The 24,263-nt window shown below is 35.1% G+C and overlaps 1 protein-coding gene across 1 annotated transcript in view; it reads left to right on the top strand.

Annotated features, from left to right (window-relative positions):
• Positions 1-24,263, top strand: part of SEMA3D (semaphorin 3D) — a 196,367-nt gene that overhangs the window by 167,077 nt on the left and 5,027 nt on the right. The window contains exons 12-17 of the mRNA XM_004431298.3: positions 453-675; positions 2,832-2,920; positions 4,751-4,792; positions 7,663-7,820; positions 10,082-10,146; positions 17,603-17,742. Coding sequence (XP_004431355.1) covers positions 453-675; positions 2,832-2,920; positions 4,751-4,792; positions 7,663-7,820; positions 10,082-10,146; positions 17,603-17,742 — 717 coding nt within the window. The remainder of the gene's footprint in view (positions 1-452; positions 676-2,831; positions 2,921-4,750; positions 4,793-7,662; positions 7,821-10,081; positions 10,147-17,602; positions 17,743-24,263) is intronic.

Raw genomic sequence — 24,263 nt, 5'->3', positions numbered from 1 at the left:
ATTTCACCCACTCCTCCACCCCCACCCCCACCTCTGGCAACTACCAGTCTGTTCTCTGTATCTGTAAGCTTAGTTTTTGTTTGTTGTTTGTTTGTTTTGCAGATTCACATGTAAGTGAGATCATACAGTATTTGTCTTTGTCTGACTTATTTCAGAATAGCATAGTGCCCTCAAGGTCCATCCCTATTGTCACAAATGGCAAAGTTTCCTTTCTTATGGCTGAATAATATCCCATTGTAATAATTTAGAATAGTTTTGAGAGAGAAAACTGGATTTAAATATATTTGAGGTAAACTGCATTTATTTACAAGAACATGTGATTCCATGTTGATCCTGTTGACCATTGCTTTAATATTATCAGTGATAAACCTTAAAAACTTTCTATTAGAAGTAAATGTAAATTTCTCAGGTGCCTGAACAATGTCTTTATTCCCCTCCCCATTTCTTTTCAGTGTCCAAGTAAAACTTATGACCCACTGATTAAATCCACCCGAGATTTTCCAGATGACGTCATCAGTTTCATAAAGCGGCACCCTGTGATGTATAAGCCAGTGTATCCGGTTGCGGGAGGACCAACATTCAAGCGAATCAATGTGGATTACAGGCTGACGCAGATCGTGGTGGACCACGTGGTTGCAGAAGATGGCCAGTATGATGTAATGTTTCTTGGAACAGGTATGCTAGAACCAGGTTGGGTTTTCTTTAAAAGGAATTTTTCATCATTAGACAAAGAAAACAAAACCTTCAAAAAAATTTATTGGTCAAAATTAAAATGAATAATTATTAGATAATACCTAGTCAGTATGTCTTAAAACTTCATAACGTGCTTTTAATTGACAATCATAAATATCTTCTAGCCTTCGTGAGTGTTATTTGAGATTTCAAAGTATATTTGTATATTATGACTGCAATGTGCCTGCTATAGATTAGGTGCTCAGTACATATTTGTTGAATGATTAAGGACTAAAATTAAACAAGTAGGGCAAAGCAATGTTTCTTTAGGGAGGGAAACTTCACGTTTCCCTCTTTCTACAGAGATATTTGATAAGCCCTACCTCAAAGGATCCCTTCGCCCAATTTTGAGAATCGCTGACTTAGTTGACTTAAGATGGCTTTTCAAAAATGTTAATCATTGCTGTGTAAAGATCTTTAAGAAGAAACTTCTTAGAGATTATTTTTCCTGTCCTTGAATTTTGTGGATTAGGTGTCACTTTCATTCTTAGAGCCTGTTTTATTTGTTTCTTATTTTGTCTGCCAATTCAGTAATTAAAAAATGATTAAAAAATATTATTTCTACAAAAAGAAAAATTGCTTATTTGGTGCGTCTCAAAAAATAGAAATAAAATATTATCTAATAATGTCACGTGAATTCTAATGGCGTGAAAGATAACATGTACCATTAAAACAAAAGCACTGCGTCCTAGGTAATGTTATGTAATTAAATGTATCAAGCCTTGCATAAAGAAATAGAAATTAATGGGTTTTCAAGAAATGGACTTTTTTATTGAAATAGGTTTTCAGGACTACAAAACAATTTTAGAATAATTTTATTTTTAAAAATACATTAGTTTTTAAAAAGTTAGGTTTATTGGGAAGCGTGTGTGTGACAGACATAGAGGGCTTTCAAGAACACCAGTTGTCAAACCTGATTATGTTGTAGATGGCGATACCAAGGCCCAGGAAAATAAGTGATGCTTTCAAGACTACAGAGATTACTACTGAAGCATCAAAATTTGAAATAATTAGTTTGTCACTAATTCTAATGAGTTCACCACTTAATTTGCACTGCCCACCCAAAGCTCATTCCTAGATCTTCAACATTTCAGTGTCATCAATGCGATTCAGCCACTAGGTGGTACTGCCTAACTTTCACAGAGAAAATTATAAGAATACTAAGAGATGGATAGATTTTGTTATGACATTTGCAAAATATATCTTTAATATTTTTCAAAAATCCTAGAGTAATTTAAAAACCGAGTTAAATAATCCCGACTATTTTGTGCAAACAGGATCATTACCACACATGTTAATATACTCCAACACCAGTGTTCAGAAATTTAAAAGCATCTATTTTGTATAAGTTAATTTCCAAATGGGATTTTTTTTCTTTTTCTAAAATTTTCTTTTGATTGTCTTTCTATAATAGCATGCCACCTTGTAGAACTACAATATAAGATCTTGTATTTAAGGCATCTTTTCTAAACATCAATTTTTAGTTTATATTATTAAAGTCTTGTTATAGTCTTTTAAATTGAACTACAATAATTTTGAATAAAATTTCAGTTTCTAGCCCATTAATAATGTTTCCCTAAGTAAAATATATTTGATGAATGAGCTACAATTTCTCTCATGTAGACAACTTCAGTGATTTCTCTTTCATTGGTTAACATTATTAAAAATACGTATATCTTACCTTTTGTGGTGAGTTGATAAGTACTGAATAAATATTTCTTACATTGAGAGAATTTTTTTTATTCTAATATATTTTAACCTTTTTAATTAAGTTCCAAAAGTGTCATTCCACTTTTGTTATCCTTTCAACTAATATTTAAATGAGGCATATATATTCCTTTTCTTAGGAATATACTCCAAGTATATGTCTTTTAATATTTTCTTTATAAATATGTGTTTTATGAGCTAAAAGTTATAATGTTTCAGAAGGGGAGAATCATATACATTAAACTTCCCTTCTTGCATGCTTTATTAAATCTGATTTCTTGAAAGGCATTTCCAGAAAAATGAGGGGAGCCATGTGAAGGTTGTTAGGAATATACTTACAACTAACCATGGAAGTGGAAACAGCAGGATCATGGGTAATGTCTTTTTTTCAGACGTTGGAACAGTCCTAAAAGTTGTCAGCATTTCGAAGGAGAAGTGGAACCTGGAAGAGGTGGTACTGGAGGAGTTGCAGGTGTTCAAGGTAAGACTTGGTCTAGAGTTCCGGGAGAGGAGATGGCAAAGCTGAGTGGTCCTTGATACGGGACGTGTTGGTTTTAATACATCATCACTTTTCCTGGAGAAGTCTTTGCAATTAGCTCCTTTATTTTTCTTTTCCTTAATCAAAGGAGAAAAGTTTCAAAAGCAGCTAAGGATGGAACTCACCTTCCCCCGTAGAATATCCCTGAGTTCCGAGCTCCCAGGATTGCCCCTCGTTACTGCATTCTCTGAGCATGTGGTCAGACAAATTGCCACAGTAGATGAAAGTCTGGGGTCTGTTTTACTATCCAGATGCTTGTCTACTTTATAAATTTTACTTTTCAATTTTTCTGCAATTGAATTTGAGAAAACTGGAAGAGTGTCTAAATCACGTGTCCTTGCTTTTCTGTAAGGAATTTTTTTTAAAGTTTGCATGATAGTAAGTCTTAATGTGTGCTAGACTCCCCTCACTCACCAAAAGAGTTGTAGATCTAAAATAATAGTTTTCCAGATTTGGGGAATGTCTTTGACTTTTAACAATAAATTTGAATTGTGGCATTCTTTGTGGGTCCTCAGTGAAATTCAATTTAAAATTATTTCTTGAAAATAACATTAGAAATAAAATTGTATTTCTTTGAAGAGCTTTTAAAAAATATGCTATGCCTTTATAACATTTTTGTTGAGACAGTTTATTAGAATGGACTGTTTCCACATAAACACCTATTGCCTTAAAAGAGAGAAGACCTTTCCACTGTGAGGGGCGCAAGTTAATTAACATGCTGGTTCCACAGGATCCTGTTTACATTGTGATGATAATAGTGGTCAAGGAGTTAACAAGAACAAGACCTGCTATCTGGCATCTACCAAAAACAAAATCTTGGGTGATTCCTAAGGGAGAAGCTGATGTCAAATATAAGTGTGAACCCAGAACCAAAAATAAAACCCCCAAAGACAGATAGGCACATTAGAACAAATCTCACTCAGTGGTTGCTAGTGGTCAAGAGGAATTGTTTGGATTCCACTGTTAAGATTGAATAATGAACCTATTTTCTTAATTCATATCAAAAAAGTTATTAGATAGAACTTTCTTGCTTTAAAATTTTTCCTTCATATATTTTCTTAAATTTTTGACATCTGCTACTGGTTGTCAATTAGCAATATTGGCTGGTGAGAAATGAATGAATAGTAAATAGATAGATAGATAGATAGATAGACAGATAGATAACAGATGAAAAAAATTTAAACATTCCATCCTTTTTAGTTTGGTAGCTTTTGTGTTCATGTTTCTGATTTTATATGACATGCATAGAGCCATATTTTCTACAAGTAAAACTGGTCCGAGTACGTATCATATGCATCAGCATCTTGCAGTGTTCCATAAAGAATACGGTCAAGGAGCACTCTAACTTTCAGAACTCTGCTACTTGGATGAGTTTTTGAACTACTGATCTAAGTAAGAGCAGAAAGAGGTGATAAATAATTATGGAGATATTCTTGTCAACACTAGTTTGAATTATATGGAAACTGTTAAGATAAGCAGATTTAGAAGCAGGAGAAACCTTGTGGGTTCCTGGGAGCGATTTTCAATGCAGAGTGTTTCCTCATACATTTTTCTTTAATAAGATACTTTAAAACAACTATTTTGATAATTTCTATTAAGGTAGAATCACTGCCCATTGGAAAGAAATAGCAAACACTAAGATCCTTTTCTCCCCTGGATAACAGGGCCTTGAAGTTTACATCAATGATCTTTGGTATAAGATGAAACACTATATTGGCTACTATAAAAGACTGTTAATGATTATCTTTATTAACATTTAACTTCTGTTTTCAGCACTCATCAATCATCTTGAACATGGAGCTGTCTCTGAAGCAGGTACTTTCTAATTTTGTATGAAAGTTAACCACAAAAGCAAGAGGTTGCTTGAATCAAAGTTCATTTTAGGGGTAATCCATTGAAATTGAAAGTTAAATTATAAATAATGTAAAAAGCTTTAGATTATTTGTTTCTTTTATAACTGATTAGAGGCCGTTGTTTCAGCCTTGCCTTTGGAGAAACTGAACCAAAGTTCATTAATTGAATAATGTATTCTCCCCTTCCTTTGCCTCTTGAAAATTGAGCTCATGTTTCTAGTCTCATGAGAATGTCTTTCTGTCAAAACCATAAGAAATTCATGTAGAATATCAGCCCTAATCATTAAAAATGGTGTTTAATCAGGGAGTCTAGGAGGTAGACTGTGGACTGTGGTGGCAAAGAGCCCAACAGTCAACCTCCAACCTTCCACTTAATATCTGACTCCTGGAATCAATTTCCTCAGCAGTAAAGTTAGAAAAATAATATCTACCTCTTAATAAATAGGATGCTTCATGCAAAATTATAGACAGAGAGCTGGTATATTATAAGTGTGAAGTAAATGGTAGGTAATAATAATAACAACAATAATAATATTTAACATGATTTCACAGTTATCAGATGTGATACTCCAAATTCCAGTTGATTCAAGAGGTTCAGACTTGCATTAACATTTCTGTTTATACCCCCAAGATTTAAGAAAGTCATATGATAATATGTTCAACATTAAGGTGTTGCTAATGTTGTCTTAATCTACTAGGACTAGTATGGTATAGGGTTATTAGGGAAAAGATCTAAATAGGTTTCTTCTTCAGGTCTTTTCCATTAATTTATTCATTCATTCAACATTTAGTTCTTGAAGGCCTACTACTTGGAGGGGACAGAAATTAATGAATGACATAGCCTTTAACCTCCAGAAGCTTATGGTGTTGTTGGGAGACAAAAGAGCATGGTAACAATGCAGAGCAATAATGGAAGCACATACTAGGGAGACAGAGGAGAGGAACTGGCCTAAAAGGGAGCTGGGAGCAGTAGGGGAAGATAGCTAAAAGAAGAGAGATGTAACATGAGCTATGAATGATGTTACAGTTAACCAGATAAGGAAAAAGGGGGATTGGAGGGGGAAGCCTTTGCCAAGTAGAAGGGTGTCAAGAGTATGATGAATGAAAAGATGTGAAGAGTGAGAGACCATAGCTTATTCTAATAAGCCTGTGTACCATTAGAGCAAAGGGCAGATGTGTGCTCAAGGGGCAAGAAGGCTAGAAAGGAATCTGGGGAAGTAAGACAGAACAAGGTTAGGCACATCCTTATATGTTCTCCTAAGAAGTATAACAATTTTATCTAAGGACAGTGAAAGCCTTTAAAGATTTTAAGCAGGAGCGTGTCGTGATAAGATTTTCCTTTTAGAAAGATCAGTCTGGTGTGGTGGTGTGGAAGATGGATTGAGTCCTGGAGTAGAGGTAGGGGTTGCTGGAAAACAAGGCTGAAGCCAGCGGAAGTATTAGGAGACTTACAAGTAATCCAGGAAAGAAATGATAAGGACTGATACAAAGGCATGCCAGTGGAGAGGAAGAGGAGGAAATAGACTAGAGAGTTCTATCTGAGAGAATGGAAAAGATATGGTGATGGTGACAGACTAAATGAGAGAGAAAGAAGTTCAAAGACAACTCCCACCTTTGTGTCTTGGGTGACTGAGATGGTGCCTTTCGCCAAGGTAGGGTCACAGGAGTACCTTTAGGGGAATCAGTATGTCCACATTTATGTTGTTACATCTGAGTCTTTGTACAGTAAGAGGGGTAAGGAAATGAGAATAGAAAAGAGGGAAACCCAACATTTAATGCAAAGAAAAGAATCATCAAAGGAGACAGAAGTCTTAGGCAGAAATAAAGAGAGAGAACAGGAGAAAGTGAAGAAAGTTTCAAGGAGGATGTAGTCCTTAGTGTCAAGTACTATGGATAATTTAAGTAAAACAAATACAATGTATATTGCATTTAGTAACCAGGAAGTCTTAACTGACATTTTATTGGGTGGTAGAGGTATAAAACGTATTTCTGTAAGTTGAGTACCTGTATGTTATTTATGCCAGTATCTATTTCTTAGACTTTTTTCCCCCACTTGAAGTGTGGCATAGTCCTCTAGAGTTGACCATGAGTTCCTTGAAGGCACAGACTATGGTTTATTCACTTGTATCATCTCTCTCCCTACCCCACCCCTCACCACATACATTCAAATGAATACATATAGGGAGCAGTACATTATTTTCAGGACTTATTTTCAAAATGTAATTTTATTTGCTAAGTTTTTCAATATCCTGCAGCCTTTCATTTGTGATATGGCATCCCTCAAGTCTCCTTAATACTTTCTTCACAGTGATACCAAATACTTTCTCTCCCACTTATAGCCCATTTTCAGGAGTCAGTAAGTACTTCATTAGCAAATGAAGTGCTTAGTTAAAACCACAGGAAAGTCTTATAAATCTGTTTTCAGTCATCTCTCATGTAAGAAGCCACGGCAGGGGAAGACCATCAGTGTGGCTTCTAGCATCTGTGCTTGATATAATCTACCAAAGTGTATTTTCAACTATTGAGAAAGAATTTGACATCTTAATTCCTCAGTCTAGCTGCTGGTTTTTGACCTTCTTAAATTACTGCCAAGGTTATTCTAGCTCTATAGAATGCTGTCCATTTCAGTATCAACATCTTCAAACCACCATCCTGCCAGGGCAGAAGTGATTGACTTATCTTACTCTTTGTTACGTGTCTGTACAAGTGTTTATAATGGGTAGGACACCCGAGGAGACAGATTTAGATCTGTGATGTGGTATTCAAGAAAGGGAAGTCCTTAAGACTCGTCTGAAAGATGCTTCTAATTCATTTGTTTTGCCTGATTTGCAGCAACAATTGTACATTGGTTCCCGAGATGGATTGGTTCAGCTCTCCTTGCACAGATGTGCCACTTATGGGAAAGCCTGTGCCGACTGTTGTCTTGCCAGAGACCCCTACTGTGCCTGGGATGGAAACGCATGCTCTCGCTATGCACCCACTTCAAAAAGGTAAGAGGCCCATAGAGTGAATATGAAGCCTTCTATTCTACACAATGAATATATCACACAAATACTTTGTCTAATAGTTTAAAGAGAAAATATATAGAAAACATGGTCTGTGGTAGGAATATTAAAATTCAAATATTGTTTTATAGTTTTGCATAAAACTATATGTTGAAGGAAGATAAAGTAGAATGTTCTGAAATTCTGAAATGTGGAACTTTTAAAAATTCTGATAAATTGTTTATATTCTTTTCCTTTATCTATGTTAAATACTATTAAAAGTTTTTTTTTCTTTACTTCTTTGCCCTTTCTACATTCCTCCCTTCTTCCCTTCTTCTTTCTAAATATGTATATAGTCATACTTACTGTGTTGCAAATGTATAAGTATATGTGTTTGTAAAAGTGTGGCTTATACAGAACCCACAGCACATCCCAGTGACTCGGGACAATTTTCCTTTACTGTCATAAGTTTAACTTGGTCAATTTTTGCCACTCAGATATACTTAACCATCAAACTATTTCTCTGCTGTTTGTAGTTCATTGCTTTATGTGCTCTTAAAGATAATGCTATTTTGAGCCAACAGTACCCAGCTAGGAATTTATTCTATACACACGTGGGCAGAAGTACCACAAAACTATACGTTCGAGGATGTTCATTTCAGTACTGTCTTCAAGGGTAAAATTACTGGAAACAACCTGAATGCCCATCAATATGACTGATCCTGGCTAAATATATTATGATATAATTGTTTTAAATGTGGATTATAGTTTACACTTTTTTCCTAAAGTATTCTTCAAGGTATATTTTTCTCTACATAAAATGTCAGCAAATTGTATGTGGTATTCTTTTAATCTTTAGGTCTTTATTAACAAAATAAGGTAAAAAGTAAGCATATGTTAGTCCCACTAGTACATATACACTTTTTTCTTTTTGAAAGTTACTGATTTGTCAAATTGCAAATTCTCAGAATTGCAGATTGAATGTATAGTACAACAGTAGATACTGTTGTTAAAATTAGGAGACATTTTATATTCCCTGAAATCTCTTAATTGAATGTGAGTGAGGAGATACCAGTATTACAAGTTGAAAGTAAAAAGCAGCGATATTTTGTTATAGTTTTTGGCTAAGAATATATTTATCATAGTGAGTCTTTGGGGAATATTTTTCTTTTCTAGAAGCTAAAAAACAAAAGTGCTCGTTAGTTGGTAATGAACCTTCAGTTTGATGAGTTGACCCTGTTCCTTAAGAGGCCAAGATTTAAAAACATTCTTCACCTTATGTGCCTTATGCCATCAAAATTTTTTCATCTTGTATTTCCCAAAACTGTGTCTCTGATCTTGCAGACATGCCACTGTGATGTTTTCCCTTACCTAACATAATGTCCATGTGAGCCAAAAAATGTGTGTGATAGATGAATCTTGTACAGGATTGTCATCTGGTCAGCATTGCCCTTGAGGAACAGCCTAGATATCGCAGAGGGTTTACCGTGACTTCTATGATTGCTGAAGTGGCAACATAAAATAGCCAAAGCAAATGAAAATATACTGTAAATATGACTTGTTTAACTTAGATGTAGCAGATTTTTCTTTTTTTTTATACAACAGTTACTATTTTCTCTTAAGGAAAATATGTGACCACAATGCAGAAAACCATTATTTATTGTCATTATCATTATCACTACTATCGGAAAAGGAATGTGGGCTACGTTTCAGCAGATAGGAATCACTTCTAGTCATTCACACCATATCAAATTTTTACTTCTATTTCAAGTGACAGTATGTATCTTGTTGCTTAATCAGATTTGTATAATAATGAGTATTCATGTGAAAGGGGTTTTGTATTTGTGTGTACTTGCTACCCACTAACTAAAGCTCTTTTATATCTTATTACTTTCCTAATGACTGACTGAAAAAAGAGGGTAGGGATAGTTACCCCTGTTTGAGGGATATAAAACCTGAATTATCTTTATATTCAACCTGTTCTGTTGAATAATTTGTCAAAGTCAGAGAAAAAGAAAACTGTGGTAGTTAAATAAAATTCAGATCATCTTATGGCCAAAACAAGATTTGACTAGTTCCTGATACTAATTCTGCTACTAGTAGTGTTTGAATTAATGTTAGAGTGATTGGAGTATTGACCTGCATTGAAGTTGAGCAGTAAGATAAGCATAGTTCTCCTACTGCCACTGTTATTGTGTTAGATGTAGACTTTGGATAGTCCAGTTATCATGCTTGAAGTTCTAAACAATTTAATTCCTGTTCCATAGGCGAGCTAGACGCCAAGATGTAAAGTATGGAGACCCAATCACCCAGTGCTGGGACATAGAAGATAGTAAGTATAGGTTTAATATGCTTTTCTCTCATTTCAAATTTTAAGCTTAGTTTTTGTGTGTCTTTTTGTTATATGACTTAAAACATCTATTATATAGGAAGATCTCATTTTGTATAATGCTTATGTTCTGGAAAAGCAATAGGAGATTTTATAAATCAACCCTCTGTCTACATGCCTAAGTGAATAATCCTTTGTTATATCACTATTTGTTTCAGATGTCTTTTAAAATTCCTCTCCTTTTTTTTCTTTTTTACTGCCTTATCCATCCTTGTAAAGTTTGAAAACTGCTGTTAGATATAAAACAGGATATAGTCCAAAACATATGGACATTTAGAGTAAACTCAAAGAGACCCTCCCAGAAAAGTCTGGTGGAAGTGTAGGCACTTATTAGAAAGAAGTTTTAGGTAGCCTGTGCATTATTTGTATCCACTTTTTAATTCATGTTTTCATTCAATCAGTAAATATTTATTAAGTGACTTCCATGTGCATATAATTGTCCTGGGTATACTTGGAGACAAAGAAACTCCTTAGAGAGCTTATGATTCTTTGGGGAGATGTCATAAGGCACGATTAGTGATATGGGAGTTGAGCAAAAAGATCACCAGAAGCCTTATTGTTCAGAGAGAATTTCGTAGAGTGGAACATCTTGAAAGTCTGAATATGAGCAGGGCAGAGTGAAGAGTAGAGAGGGCATCTGTTGAATGCATCTGATAACAGAGAAAAAAATCTGTGAAAGTATATATTCCAGAGCTTCAGTTACTTTCCACCATCAAGCTCTACCTTCAGATAGAAAGTATATGAGCACATGCACGTGCATGTGCACATACACACACACGCACACACACAACTGGAGGAAGAAAAGAACTGCCTTCCCTTCATTACAGTGTTAGGAACCACCCAAACACTGAATAAACAACCCAAATTTCATAGTCTGGTCTAGCAGTTTTCTTAATTTAAAAACAAAACAATTATTTATAATTCATAATTTCATTCTTCTGAAAAATAAGCTCTGGTCCAGAATCGTATGTTTGACTTCTTGTTCTAATGTGTAGGTGACTCACTGTCATGTCCAGTGTTTTATTTAGCAGTCATTACTGTGTGCTCTGTATACAGTTTTTCACATGTGCATATGAGATTTATCAGAAACTGTTGTGTATTGAAGACACACCAACAAACAAAAAAGAAAGGAATATGTGCATTCATGGACTTACATTCAAGTGTGTGTTAGGGGAGGGAACAGGCAATAAACATAAAAACCAGTAAAATATGTGCTCTGTAAGATAATGATAAATGTGATAAAGAAGGTGATATAAAACACAGTTACTGCCCAAGGCCCTCACAATGATTGTCTCCACTTCACCATATCCCATTCTCACTATAACCCATTGCACACAGTCTTTTGTAGTCATCATCATCACTCTACCCAATCCATTTTTTGTCGAGATCATCAGCAATTTCCTCCTTGCTAAATCCAATGGCCAACTTTCAGTTCTCATTTTTACTTAATCTCTACCTCGCTCCTGCTTGAAACGCTCTCTTCTCTTGACTTCCATGTAGTGATGTGCTGGGGCCAGTTCTAATGGTCCTATGAAAGCTGATTGCTTATTATTTAGGAATTTTGTGAGCTGGTTTTAAACCATTGGTAGCTTTAATTAGCCATAGTGGGAGTTTTTACACCAGGAAAATCAGCAGGCACTACAAATCAGGGCTTTCTGTTTTCAAACGGATGGTGTTCCAGCGTACCTATGCTCGTAGCACCACATCCTTCCGGTTTTCCCCTTACCTTACAGGCTGCTCCTTCTGAATGTTCTTAACTTTGCTTTTCATCCTACCATCTAAATATCCAATCTCTGCCTATTCACTCCCTAATACCATCAATTTCAGTACTATCAGAGGCAATTTGACTCCTAAATTCATAGTCCAGTTCTGAACTCTCCCTGTGTGCCAAATTTGCATGGCTTGTAGGCCTACTCAAGAACCCCTCTTAAATGCCTAATAAGCATCTCAAATTATATCTGAGAAAGAATTCTTGTTATCTTCTCCAAAATTTATTTGTTCTGCAGACTTCTCCACATTAGTAAATAGTACCACCATTCACCCAACTGCTTAGGTAAAAAAGCAGCTAGGACTCTCTCACTAAGTCCTTTTGGCTCTATGGCCACAACTACTACTACTTCTCATCGCCTCCATAGATGCCAACCTAACTGAAGCCACCACACCTCTTCAGCAGCCACTTAACTCATCTCCCTGCTTCCAGGCTTGCCCCACTTCAGTTTTTACCCCACTTACTAACCAGAGTAACCTTTTTGAAAACTTCAGTCTGGGGCTGGCCCAGTGGCGTAGGGGTTGTGTTCAGCATGCTTCACTTCAGTGGCCCCGGTTTGTGGGTTCAGATCCCAGTCGCAGACCTGCACCACTCATCAAGCCATGCTGTGGCGGCAACCCACATGAAAAATGGAGGAAGACTGGCACAGATGTTGGCTCAGGGCTGGTCTTCCTCAGCAAAAAGAGGAAGATTGGCAATGGATATTAGCTCAGGGCCAATCTCCTTCACCAAAAGAAAACCTTCAGTTAGATCATTCCCTCACTCAAAATCTTGTGCTAACTTCTTAGAACAATTAGTAAAACATCTGCAGCCTTTACCATGGCCTACAGATTCTACTTGATCTCCTGACCCTCTCTCACATCGCTGTTACATGGCTTGCACACCAGCTTTCTCTTTTTCAAAAGCACCAGTCTTCTTCCTGCCTCAGCTGGGTTTGCGTTTGTTTCCTCTCTACATGAGGAACTCCTCTCTTCAGACGTCCACATAGCTCCATCTGCACCTCATTTAATTCTGTACCTAGAATGTTAATTTCTTAGAGACACCTCTCCTGACCATCCGCTCTGAAATACCTTTCTCCCTTTCTACCCTTTATTCCCTAATCTGCTTTATTTTTATTTGTAGCGCATAATTGCCAGATACTAAATTGTTCATTCACTTGATTACTTTGTCTCTGTCACTAGAATGTAAGTTTCTTAAGGGTGGTGAATTTACCTGTCCTGGTCAGCAGTACATCTCCAGCACCTAAAGCAATGCTGGTGTGGTAGGCAGGTAGGAATGTTTGCGTAAAGCATGAGTAAAGGGCAGGGTGGTCAGATAGATAGCATTTGAGCTGTGCCGTAAGCAGAAAGTCAGATTTTACAAAGTAGATGAAGTAATGATAATTAAAATCAGAAAGACCTCACAAGGGTTGGGCTAAGTTTGTGATGGTGCCTATGTTATTCTATGGAATTTATGTTTACCCTGTAGGTGATAAGGAGCTATTTCATATTTCTAAGAAAAGTTGTTTTTTAAAATAAAAGTAATTGACACCTGTATAGATAATTGATTGGAATAGAAGACAGAGAATTAATCGTGGGAATTAAAGTAGAGATTATAAGGGTATTTACAAACTAGATTATTTGCAGCCTTAAGGGAGAGAAGGGGTCAGATTTGAACAACAGTTTGTAGTAAAGAGGAAAGGAGGTGACTTGCTTATAATCCACCATAACTATGTGTTTTCCTTTATTTGGTAATCAAGGCTTGAATAATTGACAAATATATGTTTTGTTTTTTCATTCCTTTCTTTCTTTGTTCAATACTTAATGGTTATGTGCTGTGATGCTGCATGAACATAATTAACAACATTAAAAACATCTAATCTTACTGCAGTGACTAATATACGACTTCAGTGATATGTCATATATTTACGATAAAGAGCTAATCCAGATATTTCACTATGAAAAAAATTTTTGATTGTAATCAGGAAGATTAAAATATTATCTTCAAAATTATTTTACACTTAATGAGATATTCTGCTACTTTGAAACGTTATGGTATACAACTTTTGTACTTTTAATAATTGATAGTAATATAATATTATATATAATATATATGTATGTATGTATATATGTATATTTACATGCATATGTACATACATACATATATTTTAAAATTAAAAATGGAAATTTTTTTTATCGAGGTATAACAGACATAACATTATATTAGTTTCAGGTGCACAACATAATGATTCAATATTTGTATACATTGTGAAATGTTCACCACAATAAGTCTAGTTAACATCCATCACCACATGTAGTTACAAAAATATTTTTTTTCATGTGATGAGAACTTTCAAGATTTACTGTCCTAGTAACTTTCAAATATGCAATAGAGTGTTATTAACTATAGTCACCATGCTGTACATTGCATCCCCAACACATTTATTTTCTAAGTGAAGTTTGTACCTTTTGACCTCCTTCACCCATTTTGCCTACCTCCCACCCCCTGGCTCTGGCAACTGCCAATCTGTTCTCTGTATCTATAAGCTTGCTTTAGCTTCCACTTATAAGTGAGATCATATAGTATTTGTCTTTCTCTGTCTGACTTATTTTACTTGGCATAATGCCCTCAAGGTCCATCTGTGTTGTTGCAAATGGCAAGATTTCCCTTTTTTATGGCTGAATAATGTTCCTTGATATATATTTCATATATATGTATGCCACATTTTCTTCATCCATTAATCCATCAATGGACACTTAGGTTGTTTCCATATATTGGGTATCGCAAGTAATCCTGAAATGAACATTTGGGGTGCATACATCAAGTTCATGTTTTTGTTTTCTTCAGATAAGTATCCAGAAATGGAATTGTTAGATCATATGATAGTTCCATTTTTAATTTTTTGAGTAATCTCCATAACGTTTTCCATAGTGACTGCGCCAATTTACATTCCCACCAGCAGTGCACAAGGGTTCCTTTTTATCTACATCGTCACCAACACTTGTTATTTCTTGTCTTTTTGATAATAGCCATTCTAACAGGTGTGAGATGATATCTCATTGTGGTTTTGATTTGCATTCGCCTAATGATTACTGATGTTGAGCATCTTTTCATATACCTCTTGGCCATCTATATGTCTTCTTTGGAAAAATATCTATTCATTTCCTCTGCTTATTTTTTAACTGGATTTTTTTTTGCTATTGAGTTGTTTATATATTTTCAATATTAACTCTTTATCAGATACATGATTTGCAAATATTTTCTCCCATTCAGTAGGTTGCCGTTTCCTTTTGTTGGTGATTTCCTCTGCTGTGCAGAGCTTTCTAGTTTCAGGTAGTCCCACTTGTGTATTTTTGCTTTTGTTGCTTGTGCTTTTTGCATCAGATTCAAAAATTCATCAAGGGGGCTTCTCACCAAAGTTTTCTTCTAGGAGTTTTATAGTTTCAGGTCTTACATTCAAAACTTGAATCCATTTTGAGTTAATTTTTGTGTATGGTGTAAGATAGTGGTCCGGTTTCGTTCCTTTACATATGGCTGTCCAGTTTTCCCAACGCTATTTATTGAAGAGAATGTCATTTCCCCATTGTATGTTCTTGCTTCCTTTGTTGTAAATTAATTGACCATATATGCATGAGTTTATTTCTCAGCTCTCTATTCTGTTTCGATGATTTATGTGTCTATTTTTATGCCAATATCGCACTGTTTTAATTACTGTAGCTTTGTAATATGGTTTGAAATCAGGGAGCATGATGCCTCCAGCTTTGTTCTTTCTCAAGATTGCTTTGTCTATTTGGGGTCTTTTGTGGTTCCATAAAAATTTTAGGATTGTTTGTTCTATTTCTGTGAAAAATGCCAATGGAATTATAATAGAGATTGCATTGAATCTGTTCGATTGCTTTGAGTAGTATGGTATTTTAACAATACTAATTTTTTCAATCCATGAGCATGGAATATCTTTCAATTTATTTGTGTCTTCTTCAATTTCTTTCGTTAGTGTCTTATAGTTTACAATATACAGGTCTTTCACCTCCTTGGTTAAATTTATTCCTAGGTATTTTATTCTTTTTGATGAAACTGTAAATGATATTGTTAAAAATAGGAAATTTAAAACTCAGTAATGAAACAAACAACATTGGAAGCAACAATAAATTTATTTCCAGTCAAATTGATATAGTGATGACTTTGTGTCAAAGGGTCACTGTTTTTACCGATTTGAAAAAGGATTTCATACAAACAGCTGTTTCATTTTTCCAGTTGATTGCACTAATTTATCTTTTACTAAATTGACCAATTCTTTGGTTGAGCCAGTCTAATTGAGATTCTCCTGAGCCCTTGTCCCATCACCTATCAATCAACTTGCATCCTCCTTACTTTGTTCATGAACTCCCTTTGCTCAGAAAAACAGTATCTGTTAACTATGAGATGCGTGTCTTTCTCTTCCATGATCAGCACTGGTGATCTTTCTGTGCATTAGGAACTTATTAACTGTGAAAATCGTGGATATAACCTGTTGAATTGGCAGAGATAGTGGATAGATTACAGGTTTCAAATGGAATCCACACATTTTGAAGGTTAGATGAGGTTAATTCATAATGGTGCCAGCATGCTTGACTTAATCATTGCTGGTAAAACACAAAGAAGTTCAAAAGAAGTTTTGTGAAAAGAAAGCCTAACTATTGGATGTATGTGCACTCATGCCATTTGCTGGTAATTTTGTGTGCTTAGATTTGGATTCACTTAGGTCCCTTAAGCCTTACTCTTTGGTTTATGCCTAAAATGCTAAGTGGGCCCATCTGCAGAATTGAGACATCTGAATATATGATGAAAAAGTGCATGTTTGGGCCAGGCTGAGCAGCCGTCATTTTTTATTTGATCAAATTTGAGCTACAGATCTTAGATCACACGTGGAGCACAGCCTTTGGCTACTCTGGATGGAATGCATTTCAGATGGTGCAGTTGATTTATGAGAATAAGGTGTCTGAGACGCTGCTCCTTTAGCATCTCATTAACTGTCTTATAGCAAATGCATATTGGGCTAAAGTATCCCTCTTTGAATAAAAGAGAATGTGTTTTGGTAGATAATACAGATAAGGTTCAGATTCTGAGTAGTAGAGCACCTAGCTTATTATCATCATTATAGAATTTCATCAAGCATATACCACTGTACTTGCTTTTCTGGCATCACAATTTCGTGATGTTATATGGTCAGCTCTGTGGACTAATTCATGATAGAATTTCTCTTTAAAGATGAAGTAAACTGCTCTTCCAGAGCTATCTGCAAAATTGGTTATATTTTATACAAATTAAAAAGTGTTAAAGCATTAAAAGATGCTAAAGTTTTCTTCAATTCAGCTCACAGAAAGAGACTTAATGCTTAGAGATAGATCTTATGAATTTTTATTTAAAAAAATCAATTGCAAATAGTTAATATATTGATGAAAGAGTAAAAATTGCAATGCAGGGATAGAGTTTTAAAAATCAATTTATTAGGTAATATTTGACTCAGGTAATAATATTATAACATGAATTTCCTTTCTCTTTAATAATGTGTATGAATCTTTCCCCCATGGCATCTGTTCTAAATCAGTCTATTTTCCTATTGCTTTTAAAATCAGGTCAAGGTTAATCTCCTATTCCATGTTTGCTTTCCAGGCATTAGTCATGAAACTGCTGATGAAAAGGTGATTTTTGGCATTGAATTTAATTCAACCTTTCTAGAATGTATACCTAAATCCCAACAAGCTTCTATTAAGTGGTATATCCAGCGGTCAGGAGATGAACATCGAGAGGAGGTAAGTTATAATCATCAAAGAATGCTCACCTTGAAGGAAATAGTATAAAACTTAAATCAAATTTTGGTTGTGAGAAATGTTCAACTTTTAGTGCCATATGGTATGCTCATCACTATTTGATAGAAAAGAAAATAACAGTTTATACTCACTAACATCAAAGGTAACAGTGCCTTTGAATAGGAATAGGTCAATTCAATACAAATGTGTTAATAAAATATATTTAAAAGCAGATTGAATTTTTAAGAAGTTTACATGATTTTTTTCAAATTTTTATTTCTCGTAGATTGCCTATATTTTAGAACAATTCCCTGATCAAGAACAAGAACATGATATTTTCCCCCCCACAGTAGCACAGTGACTAAATTTTAACTCATATTTATTCACTTTAGATCATAAAATGAAACATGTTGAGTATATATAAAAATAGAATATCTATCTTTATCATATCACATGAAGAAGTTGCATAAGTATCTGGACATATGTACTTTTTTACTCATGTATTAAAATTAGATCAACAGAGGGAAAAGTAATATGGACATTCTTTTCATCTTTTGACTTTTTCTCTTTCAATCTTGCTAACATATACATGTGATTGAAATATATGACAGAGATTTTGTGAGGTAGGTAGATTACATATGTTAGTCAATGTAATCGGATGAGTTTGGGTAGTCTGAGACATCCTATATCAATATTATTTGAATGTCATGAAACAAAGATTAATTGGCAGAATTTTTATTTTTCTATTTCAGGGCCTAAGAGAAACCAATAATAGTCTAGAGTTCTAAAATTCCCAATATTAAACTAAAGACACTGTAATGAGTAAAGGAATGAACATGGGATTCAGATTTAGGTATCCTGAGTTGAATCATAGTCCTGTGTCCTCTGGTAATATCACTGAGCCCCTGTGGGCCAAAATTTTCTAACATGAAAAAAATAAATTCAAAAGTTACTGTGGAAGTAAAATGAGAAAGCACATATGAGAATGTGAATTTCAAAGCAGAGGATTACTCACAAGTGTAAAATATGCATATAAAATTGCAGATTTACTGCATCAGGTAGGATGTGTGAAATACGAAATAGCACTGATCACGTGTTCGGCTTGACGGCTGAGGATTCATGAGCAGGTTGTAACTTCTCTAACACTCAGTTTCTCTGTCATATAAGTAGGTGAACCAAATGTTCTCTAAAATATCAGCCTCCTTGATATGTCTATAAACATTTAAGATAGTATATGTAATCAGTCAAACATTGGTGTAGAATTGTGGTTCTCAACCTCAGGTGATTTTGCTCCCAGGGTGTCTACATTTGGCAATATCTGGGGAAGTTTTTGTTTGTCACAGCTGGATGAGTGGGTGGAGAGTGCTGCTGGCATCTGGTGGGTGCAGGCCAGGGATGATGCTAAACGTCCTGCAATGCACAATCCCTCACAATCAAGAATTACCTGGCCCCAAATGTCAGTAGTGCAGAAGTTGAGAAAACTTGGAGTAGAAGAATCAGATTTTATCATGAGAAATTGATTTAAAGCTATGTTCCACTATTACATTAAGAAGTTAATTTCAATCTCTTCATCTAAGATCTTCAAGAATAAATTTTTCTATCAAAATGTTGACCCTTTACATACTTAATACCAAGGGAATAACTCCATTCTTTATTATGTCAGATTTCTCCACTAAAACTTGATTCTTCATCATTGCTGACATCCATAAATTCTTAGATTACACCATATCCATATTTATGCTAAATGTATATTTTAAAGGTCCCATTTTTACCAATACATTAAAGTATTATCTGACATAGAAGTGATTATGTAATTTTGAAACATAAAGCATAGACTTTTTATCCGAGAGATATTGGATGAATGTTATCCAAATTTTTTTAACATGCAGATTTTCTTTTAGTTACATTGCATATTTTACTTTTAAAGGTCCCAAACCAGTATTTTTAATTTTATAGTTAATAAAGTTTGATAATTTCTTTTTAGTTAAATATAATTCTTTAATAATGATTTTTGCTTTGGCAAATTTAATCTGAGTTTTAAAAAAATATGGTACTCTGCTTGGGGTATAATCTCCCGTTATGAGTACATACATTTGCCTATGCATGTTTGCATTCACATCTTTCATATTCCTGAAAATGCTATGCATTACTTTAATGTACCTTTTAACAGTATATCATGCAGTCATGGTGTTACCACGCTCCATGAATTTCAATGGAGCAGAAATAGTGTATTTATTGAATTTTATTTAAAAGTGTCTTAGCTGTAATATTTCAACTGGTATTTTCATCTGTCTTTGTAAATAGGTAGTTATACATTGTCCAGGATACGCAATAGTGCTTCCTGAACTGAGGAAAGGGGCAAAATCCAGACTAGATTTGAAGCATTTTTCCCAGCAGGATACCTTCTGCTCCTTACCAAGGTGACAGTTTGGAATCTTTCCTCCACTCAAAAAAAGCCTGAGGGAGGGCCCAGGATCTCCTGTGGCACAGAGGCTGTCACCAGGTTATTCTCTGCCAGGAGGAGAACATTTCCTTGCTGAGCTGTTCACAGTTGGGTGCTGTTGGGTAGGTCATGAGTCACTTATCTGCTGACTTTCTTATAAAGCTGTTCTTGAAATTGATGATATTTATACTGTAACTTAGCGAGTTATTCAGCAGTCCCCAAGCTTCTGTGGAACTTTTGGGATATGAATGAATAAAAGAGGCAATACCTTATGCCATTCATAGTAGTATTTTTTTCTGTAGATTTTTAAAATATTTTGAAATCATCTTTAAATATTTGCATTTTTCTATTTGTAGATCTTAGTTTTATTTTTTGTTCTTTTTATTATAATACAATATAAATGGTTTTGAAAATATAGTAACACGTAAAGAACTATGAGGCCACTAAGTGTAGATAAGCAAAAATACTATTTTGATGTCTATCCCAGTTTTTTTTCCTACTAACCGTTACACTGTGAGCATTTTCTCTTATCACTCAATTTTCATACCATGTTTTTGCTGTCGTCCATCCCCATCACCCTGATGCCATAGTCATCCATGGATGTTCTATGCTTTATTTAAATAGTTCGTGCATCCTCTTAAAAAAAACTAATCAACTTCCCTATATCTAAATCTTTCTTTATTTGTCTAACTATTTTCTTAGGACAAATTCTTAGATGTAAAATAAGTGAATTAAAGGCTTTAGTTATCTTATGGCTTTGGATAAACAACTGTATGTTGCTAATTTCCCATCAAAATCACCATATTAGTGACTTTTCTGAACTCTTGAGGCAAAATTGTGTATTATAATTTATGAAAATCATTACCAGTTTGATATGAAAAAATATCATACTGTGTTAATGTCTATTTCTTTAAACATTACTGGATGTGAACTTACTTTCTCATGTTCCTTGGCTGTTGGTGTTAGCTGTATTTGGTGAATTGCCTTACCTGTCATTTGATTAGTTTACATTGATATATTCATTTAAAAATTATTTTAACAAACCCTTTATATGTTATAGATATTAACATTTTAATGTTATACATATTATAAGTAACTTTTTATTGTGTTTTATATCTCTAAACTTTTGATGTGTTCCTAAGGTAAAAAAGTTTTATATTTTATATAGACTAGTCTATTGATTTATATCTGTATGATTTCTCCCTTATAATACTTAGAAATTCCTTCCCCAAAGAAACAGCAAATATATATTTTCTAGTTATTTTATGATTTTCTTTTTATAATTACAGTTTACATTTTATATTTATTTACTCAAAGATAATAATTAATCTAGGAGTTAGTTATGTATAAATTCGATTTTTGTTCTTTTAAATAATGAGCCAGTTGCCTCAGCACTTATTTTTAAATAAATCTTCCTTCTATGTTTGTTGAAGAAAGGAGATATTCTTTTTTTTTTTTTTGGTGAGGAAGATCGGCCCTGAGCTAACATCTGCCAATCCTCCTCTTTTTTTTGCTGAGGAAGACTGGCCCTGGGCTAACATCTGTGCCCATCTTCCTCCACTTTATATGGCACGCCGCCACAGCAGGGCTTGCCAAGCGGTGCATCGGTGCACGCCCGGGATCCGAACCAGCGAACCCCGGGCCACCGCAGCAGAGCGCATGCACTTAACCACTTGCGCCACCGGGCCACCCCGAAAGGAGATATTCTTGAAGACAGTTCCAAGACACATGCAATACGTTAGCTGTGAAAGAACTGACAGGTGAATTATCCGCAAAGGAACTGCCATTAGGCTGCTATTATCAGAGAATGAGGTCCCTGACCTCTACCTGCTGCTTAGAGCCTGTGTCCTTTGTCCCTTTCCCTGTTACTCTTCTCATTTTAAATGAATTGCCCTTCACTGAAGATCTACATTTAATAATGCCGAGTATATTCTCCTTGCTCACATTAGGCAAATGGATAGTGGACCCCAGTTCAAGCATGGTTTTGATTTGTAAGGCTGAGCAGTTTTTACTTATCACTTCTAGAGTGGAGCAAATTCCATGAGTTTAAGTCAGTGGCTGGAGATTACATTGTCTCTTTGTAGAGGAGCTGAATTTGCTAAATTGACTGTGCTGACATTTCACTGTCGAGACGCAGTCTGCATAATGCATCCTATTCCAGCATGGAATGAAAGCATTGCAGAGAGTGAGAATGTAAAGTAGGAAAATGTTAATCAAGCACCTAATTTCTGGGTCACGTATTTCTATCTCTAGATTGCAAAAATTCTATGAAAATATATCATTTCAAAATGTATTTCATTAGACGTACCATTTCATTAAAGGCATATTTTGAAATTTTGGAAAGAAAACAATCACTTAAATGATCTAATAGACATTAGATAAATCCATAAAGAAGTTTATTGAAGCAAGTTTTAAATCTGTAGGTCAAAAACCGAAGAAAAATGAAGCATCCCATGGAAGAAAGGAAAGGGGAAGGATCACGATGGAATAATGAAATGCCACATGTTTATGAAACTGAGTCCTGTAGGGACAGAAGTAGACTGGAAAGGAGGGAAGGGAACCAGACTTCAGAGTAAAACAACATCAACAGGATACAAAAAGAGAACAGCAAAAATAATGCTGAGTGTTGTGTAATATGTGTGAAGTCAAAGTCATAATTTCTTCCTGGCAGTAGATTAAAGAGAACAATAAAAAGTAGTGAGTCAGAGCCGTGACAATCTCTAAAAGCCACAGCAAATTCAGTTTAAACATTAGCAAGAATACCAGTTATGAAAAGGAAATCTAGAGATGAACCGGAACTGAAGTCACCCACTTTGATTGTCATGCTAATAACTACAGGCCATTTTCTATTAAGAGAATTACAGAAATAAAGCCTTCAGAACATCACCTTTCCAGCAACATGGCAGTAGTCTATAACGTTGCTAATAATACTTCACATTTTAACCTTCAAACAGCTTTACTTTTAACCCCTAAATACACCATATGCTCTGTCACCAACTTGATAAATGGGAAACCAATTGGGAAAGATAAATGAGTAATCATAGGAAGCAGAGCAGACAGGGACCAGAGCCTAGACTATGGAGTCAGAATGTGCTGATCTAAGATGCATTTAAATTTTAAAAAATAATTTCTACAAGAAAATTATTTAAAGGAAAAAATATATGTAGTGTGTTAAATTTGAGATTGGTATTTCTGCTTAAGATTGGCCCTTTAGAACCCTACCAGTTCAAATTCACATTTATTTTAGGCATGAGACTACTATAGTTTCTAAGAATGTAGGTAATTTCAACATTAGTTTGTATTACAATAGCATTTTAAAATGTCTGGGCCTTTAGAATAAATCCATTAGGAAAAAATACTACATACCCAGCTCACCAAATGGGCACAGTAAGGAAAACAAACAAACAAACAAAACCCTGATGGTGTGGATTCAGTGTAGAGCGAAGGCAGGGCTGGAGACCATTCAGCCTCATTAACCAGGAATCTGAGCTGTGACCTGCCTCTGGCCTCGAGTGGTACCCCGCCAGCTGCACTTCTCTGGCACAGAGGGTGGTTGGCCATATACTTGTTAGTTAACTGGGCTGGTAGCCAGAGATGTTTCTTTTCCTTTTCTCATATTTCCAGAATTGGAGGGATTTTTCCTACATATTTTTCACATAAAGCTGCAGAGTATAGTCCACCCACTGTGAATAAATTTAATTTAGCCGTCTTTGTGCCTCCTCGATTTCCATCAACTAAAGTCTACAATACAGGGGCAGATGTGTAAACTGGGAAATCTTCCAGACTTCTTTGTTGTTGTTGTTGTTATTCTGGTTAATGCTGAGCCACTCAACAATACTCCACATTAAACAGGGCTCTTGTGTCTGTAAACATGCCTCTAGTTTTATTGAGGATAGGTTTGCTCTTCACACCAGATTGTGGGCTGGGCAAGCTTAGATGTCTGAATTGTCTTTCAGTACTGCTGCTTCAAAGGGTAAAGAGCATCACATTTCAGGGGAGGTTCTTTTTGTTCATTGAGCTTTCTCACACTTGAAATCACATTACCATGTTATAGTACACTGAGGTATGGCAAATATTTCCA

The sequence above is a fragment of the Ceratotherium simum genome, chromosome 1 (genome assembly GCF_057802395.1).
Source record: "Ceratotherium simum simum isolate JZ-2026a chromosome 1, ASM5780239v1, whole genome shotgun sequence".
Lineage (NCBI taxonomy): Eukaryota > Metazoa > Chordata > Mammalia > Perissodactyla > Rhinocerotidae > Ceratotherium > Ceratotherium simum.
This window is presented reverse-complemented; position numbering and strand designations above follow the sequence as displayed.